Source organism: Mustelus asterias, chromosome 31 (assembly GCF_964213995.1).
Source record: "Mustelus asterias chromosome 31, sMusAst1.hap1.1, whole genome shotgun sequence".
In the NCBI taxonomy this organism is placed as follows: Eukaryota; Metazoa; Chordata; class Chondrichthyes; order Carcharhiniformes; family Triakidae; genus Mustelus; species Mustelus asterias.
Genome location: NC_135831.1, coordinates 5,057,759 through 5,076,505, shown reverse-complemented (window position 1 = coordinate 5,076,505; position 18,747 = coordinate 5,057,759). Strand labels below are relative to the sequence as shown.

Here is an 18,747-nt window from a genome sequence, read left to right as displayed (position 1 = left end):
CCCGGCTTGGGTCACGGTCTGTGCGGAGTCCTGCACATTCTCCTCATGTCTGCGTGGGTTTCCTCCGGGTGCTCCGGTTCCCTCCCGCAGTCTGAAAGACGTGCTGGTTAGGGTGCATTGGCCGTGCTAATTCTCCCTCAGTGTTACCCGAACAGGCGCCGGAGTGTGGCGACTGGGGGATTTTCACAGTAACTTCATTGCGGTGTGAATGTCAGCCTTACTTGTGACTAATAAATAAACCTTTTTGTTAACATCTCATCCGAAAGACGGTGTTTCCCGACCTGGCAGTGCTCCCACCGCACTGGCACTGGAAGTGCCAGCCCAGTTTGTGCGCCCGGCAACCTGAACCCAATTATTTTCTTCCGTCAACATTGCAAATTGCTCCGTCAACATTCGATTTTACTGGCGTTGCAGCAGACTGGACACGGGGATGGGGGGTGACGGGGACGGGGACGGGGGGGGGGGGGGGGGGGAGGAGACTCACTGCCTGGCTGCAGTCCTGTCATTCGACACAGTGGGGAAGACAAAACCCTCACAATCATCAACCAATCACTAGCAACTCAATGGGAGTGGGGGGTCAAAGAATTACTCACATGTCCAGATCGAAATACATCCTCTGATTGGTGGTTGCTGACCGCAGCATGGAGAACAACACTCTTCCCGGCTCCCGTAGGTCCCAGCACAGGATTTCAGGATCCTACGGGAAAGATGAAAGAACTTGGAATACTTGGAAAAGGGGCGGTAGGAAATAATATTGTACACGAAACTCCGGAGAAGTGGACCCTGTGTTCAGCTGGACAGATCCCAGGGGGGGGGGGGGGGGGGGGGGTCTTGCAGAGCTGACTCAAGGGGTAGTAATTAAGTCTTGAGATTGCCCCCCCCCCCCAATCATACCTCCCCACCTGACGGATATAGGCCATTTGGCCCATTCTGCCTGTGCTGGCTCTGTGCCGGAGCGATCCAATTGACCCCACTCCACCTTGCTTTCTCCCCCCACCCCACCCCCCCACCTCCCTCATAGGCTTGCAAAATCCTCTGTTTGAAGTATTAATCCAAACCCCCCCCATTGAAAGTTCCCAGTGAATCTGGGCAGCGCCTTCCAGATCAACAACAAAACCTTTCTTCACCTCCCCCCCTTCTGGTTCCTTTGCTACGTTCATCAACCCCCGTGTCCCTCTGGTTAACGGCCTCACCGCTCTCCCCCAGGTCGCTGGAAGCTGCTTCTCCTTCCTCTATCCAAACCCCTCGTGATTTTGGACTCCTCGATTAAATCTGCCCCTGAACCCTCTCTGCTCGAAGGACAACACTCCCAGCTTCTCCCAGTCTCTTCACATAACTCACAAAATCCCTACGTGCAGAAGGAGGCCATTCGGCCCATCGAGTCTGCACCGACCACAATCCCACCCAGGCCCTATCCCCGTAACCCCATTTATTTACCCTGCTAATCCCCCCCGACACTAGGAGCAATTTAGCACGGCCAATCCACCTAATCTGCACATCTTTTGGACTGTGGGAGGAAACCGGAGCACCCGGAGGAAAAACACGCAGACACGGGGGGAGAACGTGCAAACAGTGACCCGAGGCCAGAATCGAACCCGGGTCCCCGGCGCTGTGAGGCAGCAGTGCTAACTTTCATGCTGCCCTCATCCCTGGTCCCATCTGAGGAAAGCTCTTCCGTTTCCGCTCCAGTGGTTCTGGGATCTTTCCTAAAACACGGTGCCCAGAATCAGACACGTTACTCTAGCTGGGGATAACCAGTGACGGATGAAGGATCAGCGATAACTCCCTTGCTTTGGAACATCGGGCACGTCTCAGAGAATCCCCGCTCACCTTCCTGGCCCCGGTGTAAAGCAGGTTTCCGTCCGGTGAGAACAGCACGTGCGTCACCCCTCCCTGGTGGCCCTGCAGAATGGTGAGCACGGTCCCCTTGTCCCGGGAGTACAGCCCCACCGTCTTCGAGTAGGAGGCGCAGGCGTACAGATCATGCTCGGGGCTGAAGGCGATGCACGAGATGATCCCCGTCTGGCCCTGTTTCTTTGCTGGAAACGCAACGAGGAGTCGGTCAGTGGGTGGGAGGACGCAGATTTGGACGCAATCAGGCAGCTCAAATCCCTGGTGTTTCGGTTAAACCGGACACACAATGCCTGCAATCGATAGGTTAGGAGAATGTGGCAGATGGAGTTTAATGTGGGTAAGTTTGAGGTCATGCATTTTGGTCGGGAAAAATGGGAAGGCGTCTTATTATCTAGAGGTGTACTCTTTGGAGTTTAGAAGGTTGAGGGGAGATCTTATAGAGACGTATAAGATAATGAAGGGGCTAGACAGGGTAGAAGCAGCGAGGTTATTTCCACTTACAAAGGAAACAAGAACGAGGGGGCATAGCCTCAAAATATGGGGGAGTCAATTTAGAACAGAGTTGAGGAGGAACTTCTTCTCCCGGAGGGTAGTAAATCTTTGGAATTCTCTGCCCAATGAAGCAGTAGAGGCTACCTCGTTAAATGTGGTTAAGTCACAGATAGATAGGTTTTTAGCCAATAAGGGAATTAAGGGTTATGGGGAGCGGGCGGGTAAGTGGAACTGAACCCACTATCAGATCAGCCATGATTTTACTGAATGGCGGAGCAGGCTTGAGGGGCCAGATGGCCTACTCCTGCTCCTATTTCTTATGTGAGTGAAGAGTTGGGTTCACAAACAGTGCATATGCAAACAAAGACTCAACCGCAAGATAATGGTTGGAATGCGAGTCTTTACAGGTAATTGAGTCTTTACAGGTACAGACAACGCGAGTGGAAAGGGGTTCAATCACAGGTTAAAGAGGTGTGAATTCTCTCAAGCCCGGACAGTTAGTAGGATTTTGCAAGCCCAGGCCAAATGGTGGGGGGGGGTTACACATAGTGTGACATGAACCCAGGATCCCGGTTGAGGCCGTCCTCATGTGTGTGGAACTTGGCTATCAGTCTCTGCTCAGCGAAACTGAAACTCCACTTGCATTGTCCGTACCTGTAAAGACTCGCATTCCAACCATTATCTTGCAATTGTGTCTCTGTCTATATATATATATATATATATATATATATGTCCTGTTTGTGAACCCAACCCTCCACTCACCTGATGAAGGAGCAGCTCGTGATTCCAAATAAACCTGTTGGACTTTAACCTGGTGTTGTGAGACTTCTTACTGTGCCCACCCCAGTCCAAACACCGGCATCCCCACATCATGTTACCTAAATGGGGAAAGACTTCGGGATGTCCCAGTGCAGAGGGATCTGGGTGTCCTCGTTCATGAATCACAGAAAACTAGCAGGCAGGTACAGCAGATAATAAAGAAAGTGAATGGGATGTTGCCCTTTATAGCTGAAGGAATAGAATATAAAGGTAAGGAAGTATTGTTGCAACTATACCAGGTATTGGTGAGGTCACACCTGGAGTATTGTGCACAGTTTTGGTCCCCTTATTTGAGGAAAGAGATAGAGGCAGTTCAGAGGAGGTTCACTAGATTGATTCCAGAGATGAGGGGTTTGTCGTATGAAGAGAGATTGAACAGTTTAGGCCGATACTCTCTGGAATTGAGAAGAATGAGGGGAGATCAAATTGAGGTTTACAAGATGATGAAAGGTCTGGATAAAGTAGACATGGAGCGGATGCTTCCTCTTGTGGGACATTCTAGGACGAGAGGTCATAGTCTTAGGATAAGGGGCAGCAAATTTAAAACAGAGTTGAGGAGAAACTACTTCTCCCAAAGGGTTGTGAATCTGTGGGATTCGCTGCCCCCCAAAGTGCGGTGGATGCTGGGACAGTGAGTAAATTTAAGGAGGAGTTGGACAGATTTTTAATTGGGAATGGGGGTTGAAGGGTTATGGGGAGAAGGCAGGAAAATGGGGATGAGGAGCGTATCAGCCATGATCGAATGGCGGAGCGGACTCAATGGGCCGAATGGCCTCATTCTGCTCCTGTATCTTCTGAACTTACCCCAGCTCACTGTTCCCTTGGGCGCTGCTGAACTAGCCTCTTCCCCACATCAAGGTGCAGGAGTGCAGCAATCCTCTTGCGGGCAAACTGTTTAAAAGAAGCTGTGGACTACGAAGGAGAGGACCGCGTGGAGCAGGACGCAGCCGTTCGGCCCATCGGCCCTGTGCCAGCCATTTGAAAGAGCTCTCCACATAGCTCGGTCCCCCTTCCCTTCAAACATTTACGTGTACCCCTGTTAAAGGCTGAAGATTTCTGATCCCACTATCATTCCTGGACGGGCATTATCACGTATCAATCATAGAAACCCTACAGTGCAGAAGGCCATTCAGCCCATTCAGTCTGCACCCACTCTCCGAAAGAGAATCCCACCACCCCATGTATCATCAAAACTCTATCGTGCAGGAGGAGGCCATTCGGCCCATCGAGTCTGCACCGACCACAATCCCACCCAAGTCCTATCCCCATAACCCCACATATTTACCCCGCAAATCCCTCTAACCTATGCATCCTGGGACATTAAGGGACAATTTAACGTGGCCAATGCACCTAACCCACAGATCTTTGGACACTAAGGGTCAATTTAGCACGGCCAACACACCTAACCCGCAGATCTTTCGGACTGTGGGAGGAAGCCGGAGCACCCGGAGGAAACCCACGCAGACACGGGGGGGAGAACGTGCGGACTCCGCACAGACAGTGACCCGAAGCCGGGAATTGAACGCAGGTCCCTGGCGCTGTGAGGCAGCAGTGCTAACCCACTGTGCCACCCACTATTCCCCCCCTAACCTCTCTGCACAATAAAAAGAAAGTTGCTGACCGCTCCTTTTGTTTATTCAGTACTGATCTTACTATTTCCTGACTCACTGACCGGTGCTGAGAGGATTTTTTTGGTGCTGGTTGGTGCAAGACAACTGGATGGACTCCTTCCCTGCTCTCTGCCGGGTCTTTCGCATTCACCTGAGGGAGTTGGGGGGGGGCGTGCAGATGGAGCCTTCCATTTAATATCTCATCCGAAAGGTGCCACTTACAGGGGGGGGTGGGTGGGCAGGGTAATAATCTCCAAACCCGGCGTGTTTCGAGGGAATGTACGGTGGTTTAAAATCATTTCAAAGCAAGGCAAGAGCGACGTGGCACGGTCCCACATGACAATAAATATATCCCCAAAGCCCGCCCGCGGATATTGAGGAGGACGTACCCAACATCGGTCTCTTCTCACACTCCCGGCCCGGGCGAGACGTCTCGAACACCCTCAACATCTTGTCAAAACCGCAGAAGAGCTGAGAGCCGTCGGGTGTGAAGCAGAGAGAGTGCGCAGACGTCAGCTCATCCTGTGAATAAAGACACGCCCCACTTAGCGACGGAGGTTATCTCCGGGGGGGGGGGTCGATGCCCTACACTGCCCGAGGATGCCCGCATCTACCCCCCCTCCGTGCCTTCTTCAGCTCCAGACCCGCCTTCCACAAGCCCTAAAACTCATCCAAACCTCTGCTGCCGGCACCCGAGCATCCACCCCGTTCACCCCTCAGCGCCTGGTGCTCACGCAAGCTCACGCTGGCTCCTGCTCCAAAAATACCTCGACATTAAACTCCTCACCCTCTGTTTTCACACTACCCCTATCTCTGTAACCTCCTCCTCCAGTCCTGGAACGCTCCGAGATCTCTGTGCACCTCCAATTCCGGCCTCTTGACACCCCGGATTATAAATCGCTCCATTGGCTCCCCCGTGTCTTCCACTACTGAGACCCCAAGTTCTGGAATTCACTCCCTAAACCTCTCAGCCTCCCCCCGTCCACCGAGACCCCTCCTTACGACCTATGTCTTCCCCCAGACATCTTGTCACTTGCCTGAATTCTCCTTCAGTCGCTCGCTGGAGCGCATCATCTGTGGCTGTAACCAACTGCCCCCCCCCCCTTCATCCGACTGTCCCCCTCCCTACGGCCCCCCCTTACCCCCTCTCCAAACTGCCCCTCCCTTACCCCCCTCTCCAAACTGCGCCCTCTTACCCCCTCTCCAAACTGCCCCCCCTTACTCCCTCTCCAAACTGCCCCCCCTTACCCCCTCTCCTGACTGCCCCCCTTACCCCCTCTCCAAACTGCCCCCCCTTACCCCCTCTCCCGACTGCCCCCCCATACCCCATCTCCCAACTGCCCCCCCTTACCCCCTCTCCCGACTGACCCCCCTTAACCTCCCCTCCCGACTGCCCCCCCTTACCCCCTCTCCAAACTAACCCCCTTACCCCCTCTCCAAACTGCCCCCCCTTACCCCCTCTCCCGACTGCCCCCCCATACCCCATCTCCCAACTGCCCCCCCTTACCCCCTCTCCCGACTGACCCCCCTTAACCTCCCCTCCCGACTGCCCCCCCTTACCCCCTCTCCAAACTGCCCCCCTTACCCCCTCTCCCGACTGCCCCCCTTACCCCCTCTCCCGACTGCCCCCTTACCCCCTCTCCCGACTGCCCCCCCTTACCCCCTCTCCCGACTGCCCCCTTACCCCCTCTCCCGACTGCTCCCTTACCCCCTCTCCCGACTGCCCCCCCTTACCCCCTCTCCCGACTGCCCCTCCTTAACCCCTGTCCCGACTGACCCCTTACCCCCCTCCCGACTGACCCCCCTTACCCCCTCTCTCGACTGCCCCCCCTTACCCCCTCTCCCAACTGCCCCCTTTACCCCCTCTCCTGACTGCCCCCTTTACCCCCTCTCCCGACTGCCCCCACCCCTTCTCCCGACTGCCCCCATGCCAGATATCCGACTGCAAGAGGAATCACAGAGGAACCTGATACCACACTAGCTAAGCATGTGACCAGGCTGAATTCCCCCCTCCAAACCCTTGCCCAGGATCGCAGACCCTCTCGCCCCCTCCCCAAGCTGGCATCACCCCCATGCCCTCGGATCCAGCCTGGTAAATCGGCTGGATAAATGTGTCTGGATGTGCGCTGGGGGGATAAACACAGCAGCAGGTTACGCCAGTCCTGCGCTTGGACTCACCAGGTGATTGTACGGCCTGAAGGTTGCCCGCAGGTCCCCGTAGAAGGCGTCCCAGATGTGAATGGGGTTGTCGCGGCTGCTGCTGGCCAGGCTGTGAAAGGAAGGGCAACACGGTGGAGTTTAGAAGCCTGGTTCTGGGCGCCCTCTGTGTGTCTCAGGTTTCAGCGGCTGCACGGATTCACTCACTCAGACACACTGACCAGAAAACTAAAGAACCCGCAAGTGAAGTGTGAGACTGTGCAAAGCAGGGTTTACTCTGCTGTACCAATACTTTCAAAACATCTGGAACTTGAGCAATATCACACAACATATATACAGCACAGAAAGAGGCCATTCAGCCCATCTATTCAAAAGCAACCTAGTTAGCCCCCCACTCTTGCTCCATCACCCTGTAACTTGTAATTAAACCCGCAACTACTTGTCCAACTCCCTTTTGAAAGTGGCTGTTGTATGGTGCATTGCAAATCCAAACAGGTGGCGTAGAAATGTTATTCCTCATGTCACCACTTTTGCCAAGTTCCTGAAATCTGTGCCCCCTGGGTGTCCACCCTTCAGCCACTGGGAACCATTTCTCTTTCTTTCTAACTTTATTTTTTTTAATTTTATTTATTAGTCACAAGTATTAACACTGCAATGAAGTTACTGTGTAAATCCCCTAGTTGCCACACTCCGGCGCCCGTTTGGGGTAACACTGAGGGAGAATTTAGCACCCAACCAGCACGTCTTTCAGACTGTGGGAGGAAACCGGAGCACCCGGAGGAAACCCACGCAGACACGGGGAGAACAGCAGACTCCGCACAGACAGTGACCTGAGCTGGGAATCGAACCCAGTCCCATGCACATGCTCTCGCACACACGCATGCATGCACGCAAACACGCACTCACACACGCGCGCACACACACGCGCGCACACACACATGCACGCTCACACACACACACGCACAAACACACGTACACACACGCAAGTGGAAACAACTTCTCCATGTCGACATCAGCAAAGTGAGACGATGGGTTAGTGATGTTCCAGATGTGCGCCTCACAAACATTTCCAGCATTTTGCACTTAGGTTGGCACGGTTTAATCGAGATGATCGACACGACGAGGGGTTTCGATCGGGTAAAGAGGAAGAAACTGTTTCCACTGGCAGGAGAGTTAGTAGATAAATGACACATGCATAATCAAGGACCCCACGCACCCCGGACATTCTCTCTTCCACCTTCTTCCGTCAGGAAAAAGATACAAAAGTCTGGGGTCACGGACCAACCGACTCAAGAACAGCTTCTTCCCTGCTGCCGTCAGACTTTTGAATGGACCTACCTCGCATTGAGTTGATCTTTCTCTACACCCTAACTATAACTGTAACACTGCATTCTGCACTCTCTCCTTTCCTTCTCTATGAACGGTATGCTTCGTCTGTATAGCGCGCAAGAAACAATACTTTTCACTGTATCCCAATACATGTGACAACAATAAATCAAATCAAGTTTAAAAAATGACAAAACAGCCAGAGGGGAGAGAAGGTGGCAGTGCGGGCGGCGCGGTGGCACAGTGGGTTAGCACTACTGCTTCACAGCTCCAGGGACCCGGGTTCAATTCCCGGCTTGGGTCACTGTCTGTATGGAGTTTGCACATTCTCCCCCGTGTCTGCGTGGGTTTCCTCCAGGTGCTCTCACACTCCAAAGACGCGCGGGTTAGTGGATTGGCCATGCTAAATTGCCCCTTAGTGTCGGGGGGGGGGGTTTAGCTATGGTAAATGCATGGGGTTACGGGGATAGGACCTGGGTGGGATTGTGGTCGGTGCAGACACGATGGGGCCGAGTGGCCTCCTTCTGCACTGTAGGGATTCTGTGATTCTAAGGTGACGTTTTAAATATTCACAGAGCGAGGTTTTGATCTGAACAGGGCAGTGGAAGGGCATTCAATTGTAATGCCCACAAGGGAATTGGATAAATACCTGAAACAGACGATTTTGAGGGTTATGAGGAGTGGGGTTAATTGGAGTAGGCGCTAGTGTGAAAAGCTGAATGGCCTCCCTGTGCTGTACCCTTGAAAGACCAGAAGACCTCTCTCATTTCAGGAGAAACCTGGTACTTGCTCTAATGACTCACGGATATTATGAGAGCGTGACATTCTGACACAGTGGAGCAGAGCGAACCCACGTTTTCTAATTAGTAACAGCAAGGGTGCATGCTCCTGACTGTGGGTCAAGCGTGGCCGGTGAGGGGGGGCGGGAAACATAGAACACAGATAGAACAGTACAGCACAGAACAGGCCCTTCGGCCCACGATGTTGTGCCGAGCTTTATCTGAAACCAAGATCAAGCTATCCCACTCCCTATCATCCTGGTGTGCTCCATGTGCCTATCCAATAACCGCTTAAATGCTCCTAAAGTGTCCGACTCCACTATCACTGCAGGCAGTCCATTCCACACCCCAACCACTCTCTGCGTAAAGAACCTACCTGATATCCTTCCTGTATCTCCCACCACGAACCCTATAGTTATGCCCCCTTGTAATAGCTCCATCCACCCGAGGAAATAGTCTTTGAACGTTCACCCTATCTATCCCCTTCATCATTTTATAAACCTCTATTCAGTCTCCCCTCAGCCTCCTCCGCTCCAGAGAGAACAGCCCTAGCTTCCTCAACCTTTCCTCATAAGACCTACCCTCCAAACCAGGCAGCATCCTGGTAAATCTCCTCTGCACTCTTTCCAGCGCTTCCACATCCTTCTTATAGTGAGGTGACCAGAACTGCACACAATATTCCAAATGTGGTCTCACCAAGGTCCTGTACAGTTGCAGCATAACCCCACGGCTCTTAAACTCCAACCCCCTGTTAATAAAAGCTAACACACTATAGGCCTTCTTCACAGCTCTATCCACTTGAGTGGCAACCTTTAGAGATCTGTGGATATGAACCCCAAGATCTCTCTGTTCCTCCACAGTCTTCAGAACCCTACCTTTGACCCTGTAATCCACATTTAAATTAGTCCTACCAAAATGAATCACCTCACATTTATCAGGGTTAAACTCCATTTGCCATTTTTCAGCTTCAAGCAGAACGTACAGGAATATACAATATGCACTTACAAGCAACCAGCACTTACAAACAGGTCTCGGGAGCCATGGAGGTCATGGCTGGGTACCAGCAGTAATCATATATGGTGTCTCCCTCGGACATACGCAACACCGCACTCTGTAAATTCAAAGGCAAGAGGTGAGGTCAACAGAAAAAGAACCGGAGGCGAGATGAGGAGAATTATCTCTTCATTTTACGTGGCAATTTGTTATAGTCTGGAAGGCGCTGCCTGAAGGGACGTGGAAGCAGATTCCGCAGTAACTTTGACAAAGGGATTGGATAAGTTCTTTAAGGAAAAATATTTGCAGGGCTAACAATCTGGGTGGGAGTGGGACTAATCAGGAGGCTCTTCATTGGAGCCAACTCAGGCTCGAAGAGGACATCCTTGCATTTAAATAGCAATTTTAAATCTTCTAAAATGTCAGTGTTTCATAAGCGTGTTACCAAAACGGATTTGACATCTAACGATGAGGGCGGCACGGTGGCCCAGTGGGTTAACGCTGCTGCCTCACAGCGCCAGAGATCCGGGTTCAATTCCGGCCTCGGGTCACTGTCTGTGCGGAGTCTGCACGTTCTCCCCCTCGTGTCTGCGTGGGTTTCCTCCGGGTGCTCCGGCTTCCTCCCGAAAGATGTGCGGGTTAGGTTGATTGGCTAAATTGACCCTTAGTGTCAGGGGGATTAGCAGGTTACGGGAATAGGGCCCGGGTGGGATTGTGGTCGGTGCAGACTCGACGAGGCCGAGTGGCCTCCTTCTGCACTTGTGGGGGATTCTATGATTCTATACAAGGAGATATCAGGACATTAAGCCAAGAGGTTTTAAGGAGAACCTTGATGAAGGAGAGAGAGGTGGAGGGGGTGAAGGAGGAATTCCAGAGCTTAGCGTCCAAACAGCTGAAGGCCTGGTGATGGTAATGGTGGAGCGATTAAAATCGGGAATGTGCAAAGGGCCAGAACCGGAGGGGCGGAGATCGGAGGGTTGTAGGTCTTGGAGGAGGGCACAGAGAAAGGGAAAGGGTGAAGTCATGGAAACATGGATGAGAATTTTAAAATGGAGGCAGGGCTGAATGGGGGCGGGGGGGGGGGGGGGGGGCAATGTAAATAAGCACGTGTGGTGGGTGATAGGTGAATGAATGGGACTAATGAATGTTTACGCTGGGTACAAGGTGGAAACGGAAAGGTCCGTTGACCTCGGCGGGGGGGGTTTTTATCGTTGCGGGATGAGCAAGGCTGTGAAATCCCGCCCCGTTTATCATTTCATGTTTCACAGTTTGTGCAGGGATACGTTAAACTTGCAGGGTGAGTGTCGAAGGTGCAATTTGCAGTCATGGGTGATTGGCAAATGGAACCCAGGGCAGAGCAGAGCAGTAGCCACTCTGACAATCAAGGGAGTTACACCAAGACAGTTCTCCTAGAGGGTCATTTGTCTGTGGAACTCCGGGTGCTCCGGTTTCCTCCCACAGTCCGAAAGACGTGCTGGTTAGGGTGCATTGGCCGGGCTAAATTCTCCCTCAGTGTTACCCGTACGGGCGCCCGACTGTGGCAACGAGGAGATTTTCACAGTAACTTCACTGCAGCCTTAAGCCTACTTGTGACACTAATAAATAAACTTTAAACCTAGCAGGCCAGCAGTGAGGAGACCTTGATCAGCAAACATTCAGGCCTGGGCTGCAAAGTGACAAATAATATTTGCGCTGTGTGCGCCACGCAATGTCCAACAAGAGAGAATCTATCCCCTCATGACATTACCATCGCTAAATCGCCCACTGCTGCCTCACAGCGCCAGGGACCCGGGTTCGATTCCCAGCTCGGGTCACTGTCTGTGTGGAGTCTGCACGTTCTCCCAGTGTCTGCATGGGTTTCCTCCGGGTGCTCCGGTTTCCTCCCACACTCCGAAGATGTGCAGGTTAGGTGGATTGGCCGTGCTAAGCTGCCCCTTAGTGTCAGGGGGATTAAAATGGTAAAATATGTGGGGTTACGGGGATAGGACCTGAGTGGGATTCTGGTCGGTGCAGACACGATGGGCCGAATGGCCTCCTTCTGCACCGTAGAGATTCTATGATTTCAGAGGGTATTTAAGAGTCGACCACATTGGCTGTGACTCTGGAGTCACATGTAGGCCAGACCGGGTAAGGACGGCAGATTTCCTTCCCTGAAGGGGACATTAGTGAACCAGATTTCTTTTTTAATGACATGGTCATCTTCCAATTCCAGATTTTTATTGAATTCAAGTTTCACCAAATGCCGTGGAAGGATTTGAACCCAGGTCCCCAGAGCACTGCCCTGGATCTCTGCATTAGTAGTCCAATGACAATACCACTACGCTACTGCCTCCCCAGTTACCACTCGATCAAGCAATCTGGCACTAGTTAACGCCTCGTTTAGATGCACTGCGTTCGGAAGCAGCCTGGTTTGGTGTCTCCAATAGTGAAATGCATAGAGTCATAGAGGTTTACAGCATGGAAACAGGCCCTTCGGCCCAACTTGTCCATGCCGCCCTTTTTTTTTAAACCACTAAGCTAGTCCCAATTGCCCTTGTTTGGCCCATATCCCTCTATACCCATCGTACCCATGGAACTGTCCGAATGCTTTTTAAAAGACAAAATTGTACCCGACTCTACTACTGCCTCTGGCAGCTTGTTCCAGACACTCACCACCCTCTGTGTGGAAAAAACTGCCCCTCTGGAACCTTTTGTATCTCTCCCCTCTCAACTTAAGCCTATGCTCTCTAGTTTTAGACTCCCCTACCTTTGGGAATAGATGTTGACTATCTACCCTATCCATGCCCCTCATTACACGGTGGCACAGTGGTTAGCACTGTTGCTTCACAGCGCCAGGGACCCGGGTTCGATTCCCGGCTTGGGTCACTGTCTGTGCGGAGTTTGCACGTTCTCCCCGTGTCTGGGTGGGTTTCCTCCGGGTGCTCCGGTTTCCTCCCACATTCTGAAAGACGTGCTGGTCAGGGTTCATTGACCCGAACAGGCACCGGACTGTGGCGACTAGGGAAATTTCACAGTAACTTTATTGCAGTGTTAATGTAAGCCTTACTTGTGACTAATAAATAAACTTGTATTTTATAGACCTCTATAAGATAACCCTCCTACGCTCCGGGGAAAAAAGTCCCAGTCTTTCCAGCCTCTCCTTATATCTCAAACCATCATTTTACAACACTTGGCGGGTTGTATACAACCCAGCAACTCCCACGTGCAGAGAGAGGCTGGCACGGGAGTGGCTATCTCCTGAGTCACAGACTGTGCTCGGAATCCTGACAGGGAGGTGCCTGTCGCCAGCAGCAGTGAAAATCCCCGTGGATTTTTCTACTGCAGTTGATGATAACCGGAGCAATTGCATGGAGCAGGCACAGACAGACCCACTGGAAACAAAAACAGAAAATGCTGGAAAATCTCAGCAGGTCTGGCAGCATCTGTGGGGGGAGAATAGAGCCAAGGTTTCACAGAAACTCGAAGCAGGAGGAGGCCATTCGGCCCATCGAGTCTGCTCCGCCATTCATTGTGATCATGATCAATATCCTGATCCCCCCCCCCCCCTTATCCCTCGATCCCTTTAGCCCCAAGAGCTATATCTAATTTCTTCTTGAAATCACACAACGTTTTGTCCTCAGCTACTTTCTGTGGGAGTGAATTCCACACATTCACCGCCCTCTGGGTGAAGACATTTCTCCTCACCTCAGTTTAGCTTCATTTTGTGCCGATGACCCTTCGTCTGGCTCTGACGAAGGGTCATCCAGACTCGAAACGTTGGCTCTATTCCCTCCCCACAGATGCTGTCAGACCCGCTGAGATTTTCCAGCATTTTCCGTTTTGGTTTCAGGTTCCAGCATCCGCAGTATTTTGCCTTTACCATCGTAAACAAGCCTGGAAGGAAAGCGGAGCAGAAGGCTGGAACGCTGGCTGCCGAGCAACATTCCAATGGGGAGGCGGTGACCTAGTGATGTTATCGCTGGAATATCAATCCAGAAACTCAGCTAATGTTCTGGGGGACCCGGGTTCGAATCCCCGCCACGGCAGATGGTGGAATTTGAATTCAATGAAATATATCTGGAATTAAGAATCTACTGATGACCGATTGTTGGAAAAACCCATCTGGTTCACTGATGTCCTTTTGGGAAGGAAATCTGCCGTCCTTACCCGGTCTGGCCTACATGTGACTCCGACTACATGTGGAAGACACAAACGGCGCGGGGGAAAAGGAAGCAGGTACCATTTCGGGCAGCTCATCCCACTCCCTGCTGTACAGCTCCGAGGGGAGGTTGAAGATCCGCAGAGTGTTGTCTGCGCTGTTGGTCAGAATGCAGGAACCGTCCGGGGCCCTAGGACGAAAGGCAAGGCACACAAAGCGAGACAAGTCAATAAGACATGCTTCCATTGAACCCAGTTCAGTTCCCAGCACATCAACGCAGGAAAAAGGGTCACTCAGAAAGCTTATTTAAATACACAAACAACTTAAAAAAACAAATCTCCTTTAGCAGTAGTCACATTTCATCGGCTGTGGGTCGCTTTCAGTTGCTCTGAAATCTGAGAGTTCTTTCAGAGTTCTACAGGAGGTGGCTATGAATCATCTTTCATTCCCGCACCCTGCAGTATAAATATCTCCCCTTTAGCTTTGACAAGGGGTCAGCTGGACTCGAAGCGTCAGCTCTTTGCTCTCTGTACAGACGCTGCCAGACCTGCTGAGATTTTCTACCATTTTCTCTTCTGGTTACAAGAGGCGGCGGCCATTCAACTCACTGTGTCTGCACTGGCGCTCCAGATAAGGAATTCCCCTCGTGCCAACTTCTCCCCCGCAACCCTACACATTCTTCCTTTTCGGATACTCCACTTCCTACCGGGATACCTTGCTTGAACCTGCCTCCACCATACTCTCAGGCGGCACATTCCAGATCCTCACCACTCGCGGTGTGAAAAAGCTTCCAGCGTCACCAATGATTATCAATCTTGCGCCCGTTCATTCTCCATCCTTCTCTCGCCGGGAACAGTTTCCCCCTGTCTACCCTGTCCAGATCCCTGGTGATTTTGATCGCCTCTTATCAAATCTCCTCTCAACCTTCCTCTCCTTCCAGGAAAACAGTCCAATCTGTCCACGTGACTGAAGTCCAGCATCCCTGAAACCATTCTCATCAAGCTTTTCTGCACTCCCTCTAATTCCTTCACATCTTTCCTGAAGTGTGGCACCCAGAAAGGGACGCAGTTTTCAAGCTTGCTGACGACACCACCGTAGTGGGTCGGATCTCAAACAATGACGAGACAGAGAACAGGAATGAGACAGAGAATCTGGTGAACTGGTGCGGCAACAATAATCTCTCCCTCAATGTCAACAAAACAAAGGAGATTGTCATCGACTTCAGGAAGCGTAAAGGAGAACATGCTCCTGTCTACATCAACGGGGACGAAGTAGAAAGGGTCGAGAGCTTCAAGTTTTTAGGTGTCCAGATCACCAACCTGTCCTGGTCCCCCCCATGCCGACACTATAGTTAAGAAAGCCCCACCAACGCCTCTACTCTCTCAGGAGACTAAGGAAATTTGGCATGTCCGCTCCGACTCTCACCAACTTTTACAGATGCAGCACAGAAATCATCCTTTCCAGATGTATCACAGCTCGGTATGGCTCCTGCTCTGACCAAGGCCACAAGAAACTACAAAAGGTCATGAACGAAGCCCAGTCCATCACGCAAACCAGCCTCCCATCTACACTTCCCACTGCCTCGGGAAAGCAGCCAGCATATTCAAGGACCCCACGCACCCGGGACACACTCTTTTCCACCTTCTTCTGTCAGGAAAAAGATACAAAAGTCCAAGGACACGTACCAACCGACTCGAGAACAGCTTCTTCCCCGCTGCTGTCAGACTTTTCATGAATCCCTACAGTGCAGAGGAGGCCATTCGGCCCATCAAGTCTACACCGACCACAATCCCACATAGTCCCGATTCCTGTAATATTTACCCCACTAATCCCCTGACACTATGGGGCAATTTAGCACGGCCAATCAACCTAACCCGCACATCTTTGGACTGTGGGAGGAAACCAGAGCACCCGGAGGAAACCCACGCAGACACGGGGAGAATGTGTAAACTCCACACAGACAGTGACCCGAGGCTGGAATTGAACCCGGGTCCCTGGCGCCGTGAGGCATCAGTGCTAACCCACTGTGCCACCGTGCCGCCCATGCATAATCAAGGACCCCACGCACCCCGGACATTCTCTCTTCCACCTCCTTCCATTGGGATAAAGATACAAAAGTCTGAGGTCACGTACCAACCGACTCAAGAACAGCTTCTTCCCTGCTGCCGTCAGACTTTTGAATGGACCCACCTCGCATTAAGTTGATCTTTCTCTACACCCTAGCTATGACTGTAACACTACATTCTGCATTCTCTCCTTTCCTTCTCTATGAACGGTATGCTTTGTTTGCGTTGTGAGCAAGAAACAATACTTTTCACTGTCTACTAATACATGTGACAATAATAAATCAGATCAAACCAGTGTTTTATACAAGTTTAACATATTCTCCTTGCTCTTGTACTCCATACCCCTATTACCAACTTGATTGGATCTAAGGGCGTGCGTGCGTGCGCGTGTGCCACTGTCGAAAAATTACAGTCAGACCTTTCAGGAGTGGAACTAAGAAGCCCGTTTACACACAATGGCCGGAACGTTACCGTCACGCCCGCCCCGATTCAGGGGGCGGTTGAGGCTCGGTGAACAACATTCTCCATTGGCCTCGGGCGGGGAGTGTACGAACCCTCGGGCAAGGAGGGTACGAACCCTCGGGCGTGAAATGTACGACCCCTCGGGCGGATTCTGCCCAATGTGTTTGGAACTCCACAACTGGTAATCGACGCTGAATCAACCGTTAGTTTTAAAACGTGAGATTCATAGACTTTGGTGACTGACGTTTGTTAACTAAGGTACTGAAGGATTTGGAAGCAAAGGCAGATGAATGGAGTTCGGTCACGGATTAGCCATGATCTCACTGAAGGGCAGAACAGGCTGAATGGAGGGGCTGAATGGCCGCCTCCTGTACCTCGGGACCCAGAGGCAGAGGGCGATGTTCTAGTCTGCCGCACACCAGGTTTACACGCACAGACATTATCGCGACTAAATCCCAAGCTGACCAGTGCCAAAAGGGAAGATGTTGAGAGATATTCAAGCATTGGACCGTGTTTGCGCGGGGGTGGAGTGGTGCGGCGGGGGGGGGGGGGGGTGGTGGTGGGGTGGTGCGGCAGGGGGGGGGTGGGGGTGGTGCGGCAGGGGGGGGTGGGTGTGGTGCGGCGGGGGTGGGTGGGGTGGTGCGGCAGGGGGGGGTGGGGGTGGTGCGGCAGGGGGGGGTGGGGTGGTGCGGCGGGGAGGGGGGGGCCGGTTTGTGATGGGGCTGCAAAGGCTGAGAAAATAAAATAATCACTTAAAAAGAAAAGCCTCCGTGGGTTTTGAAAGCATAGACCATAAAAGGAATGATGTCTACATAAAACTTTACACATCAGTGGTTAGGTCTCAGCGCGAGTGTCGTGGCTAATTCTGGACTGCACACCTGCAGAAGGATGTCAAGACTTTGGAGTATTTATCAGCATGACAGCAGGATGAGGGAGTTCCAAGTTACGTGGAGGGACTGGAGAAGCGGGGGTTGTTCTCCTCATAGCTTTATAGAGGTGTTCAAAATGACGAGGTGGAGGAGAGGCGGCAGGGGCGGAGGGGTGGCCGGGGCCAGAGGTCCGGGGGCGGGGAGCGGGACGACCAGAGGGTGTGGGACAACTGGAGGGCACAAATTTAAGGTATTTGGCAAAAGAGCGAGAGGTGAAATGAAAAAAACATGCTGTTTTTTACACCGGGAGGTACTCTGATCTGGAGCGTGCTGCCTGAGAGGGCGATCACAGTGAGGAGTCTAACAACACCAGGTTAAAGTCCAACAGGTTTATTTTGTAGCAAACGCCACTAGCTTTCAGAGCGCTGCTCCTTCGTCAGGTGGAGTGGAAGATCTGCTCACAAACAGGGCATACAGACACAAACTCAATTTACAGAATAATGATTGGAATGCGAGTCTTTACAGCTAATCAAGTCTTAAAGGTACAGACAATGTGAGTGGAGGGAGCATTCAGCAACAGGTTAAAGAGATGTGTATCGTCTCCAGACAGGACAGCCAGTGAGATTCTGCAAGTCCAGGCAAGTCGTGGGGGTTACAGAGAGGGCGATGGCAGGGGTGATCAGGCAGGAGGGTGAGGCTATCCCATTGCACAGGGGGGCGGGGGAGAGAGGTGCTGACACCTGTGATCGTGCTTTGCCCTGGCTAGGGTTGGGTATCCGGGCAGCCAATGAAGTTAAACCGAGGCTTTACCTGATGCAATTTTATAAAGCCATCTCGGCCTTTCGGCTAAGATCGGGGAGCGGGGTTGGGGGGGGGGCAATGCCTCAGCTTGGACGAGTTTGTCCCTCCTGCGGGAGCCATGACTGGACTTAATTTGAATTGGCTTTTTTTTGGATTAGAATTAAAATGCCGAAAGGTACCAAAAGGGCGGTGGAAAGAGATTGAAGAGTAACTTTCAGAAGGAACTGGATGAATATTTGATTTGCAGGGCAGTGGGGGGGAGAGGGCAGGGGGACAGATTGGAAAGTTCTGTTAAAATAGTCGGCACAGGTATGGAAAAGACTTCTCCAGTGGCGTCAGATTAAGTACCGGCCCACGTGGTACCCGCCTGACTTCAGGCCC

General features: G+C 52.1%; 1 protein-coding gene across 1 annotated transcript in view; it reads right to left on the bottom strand.

Moving 5' to 3' along the window:
* Nucleotides 1-589: 589 nt before the first annotated feature.
* The window catches only part of wrap53 (WD repeat containing, antisense to TP53), a 33,339-nt gene continuing 15,181 nt past the window's right edge, over nucleotides 590-18,747 (bottom strand). Inside the window, exons 5-10 of the mRNA XM_078200776.1 lie at nucleotides 14,250-14,358; nucleotides 10,060-10,148; nucleotides 6,954-7,044; nucleotides 5,165-5,297; nucleotides 1,831-2,039; nucleotides 590-697 (exon numbers count right to left, since the gene is read on the bottom strand). Of these exons, the coding sequence (XP_078056902.1) occupies nucleotides 590-697; nucleotides 1,831-2,039; nucleotides 5,165-5,297; nucleotides 6,954-7,044; nucleotides 10,060-10,148; nucleotides 14,250-14,358 (739 nt within the window). The remainder of the gene's footprint in view (nucleotides 698-1,830; nucleotides 2,040-5,164; nucleotides 5,298-6,953; nucleotides 7,045-10,059; nucleotides 10,149-14,249; nucleotides 14,359-18,747) is intronic.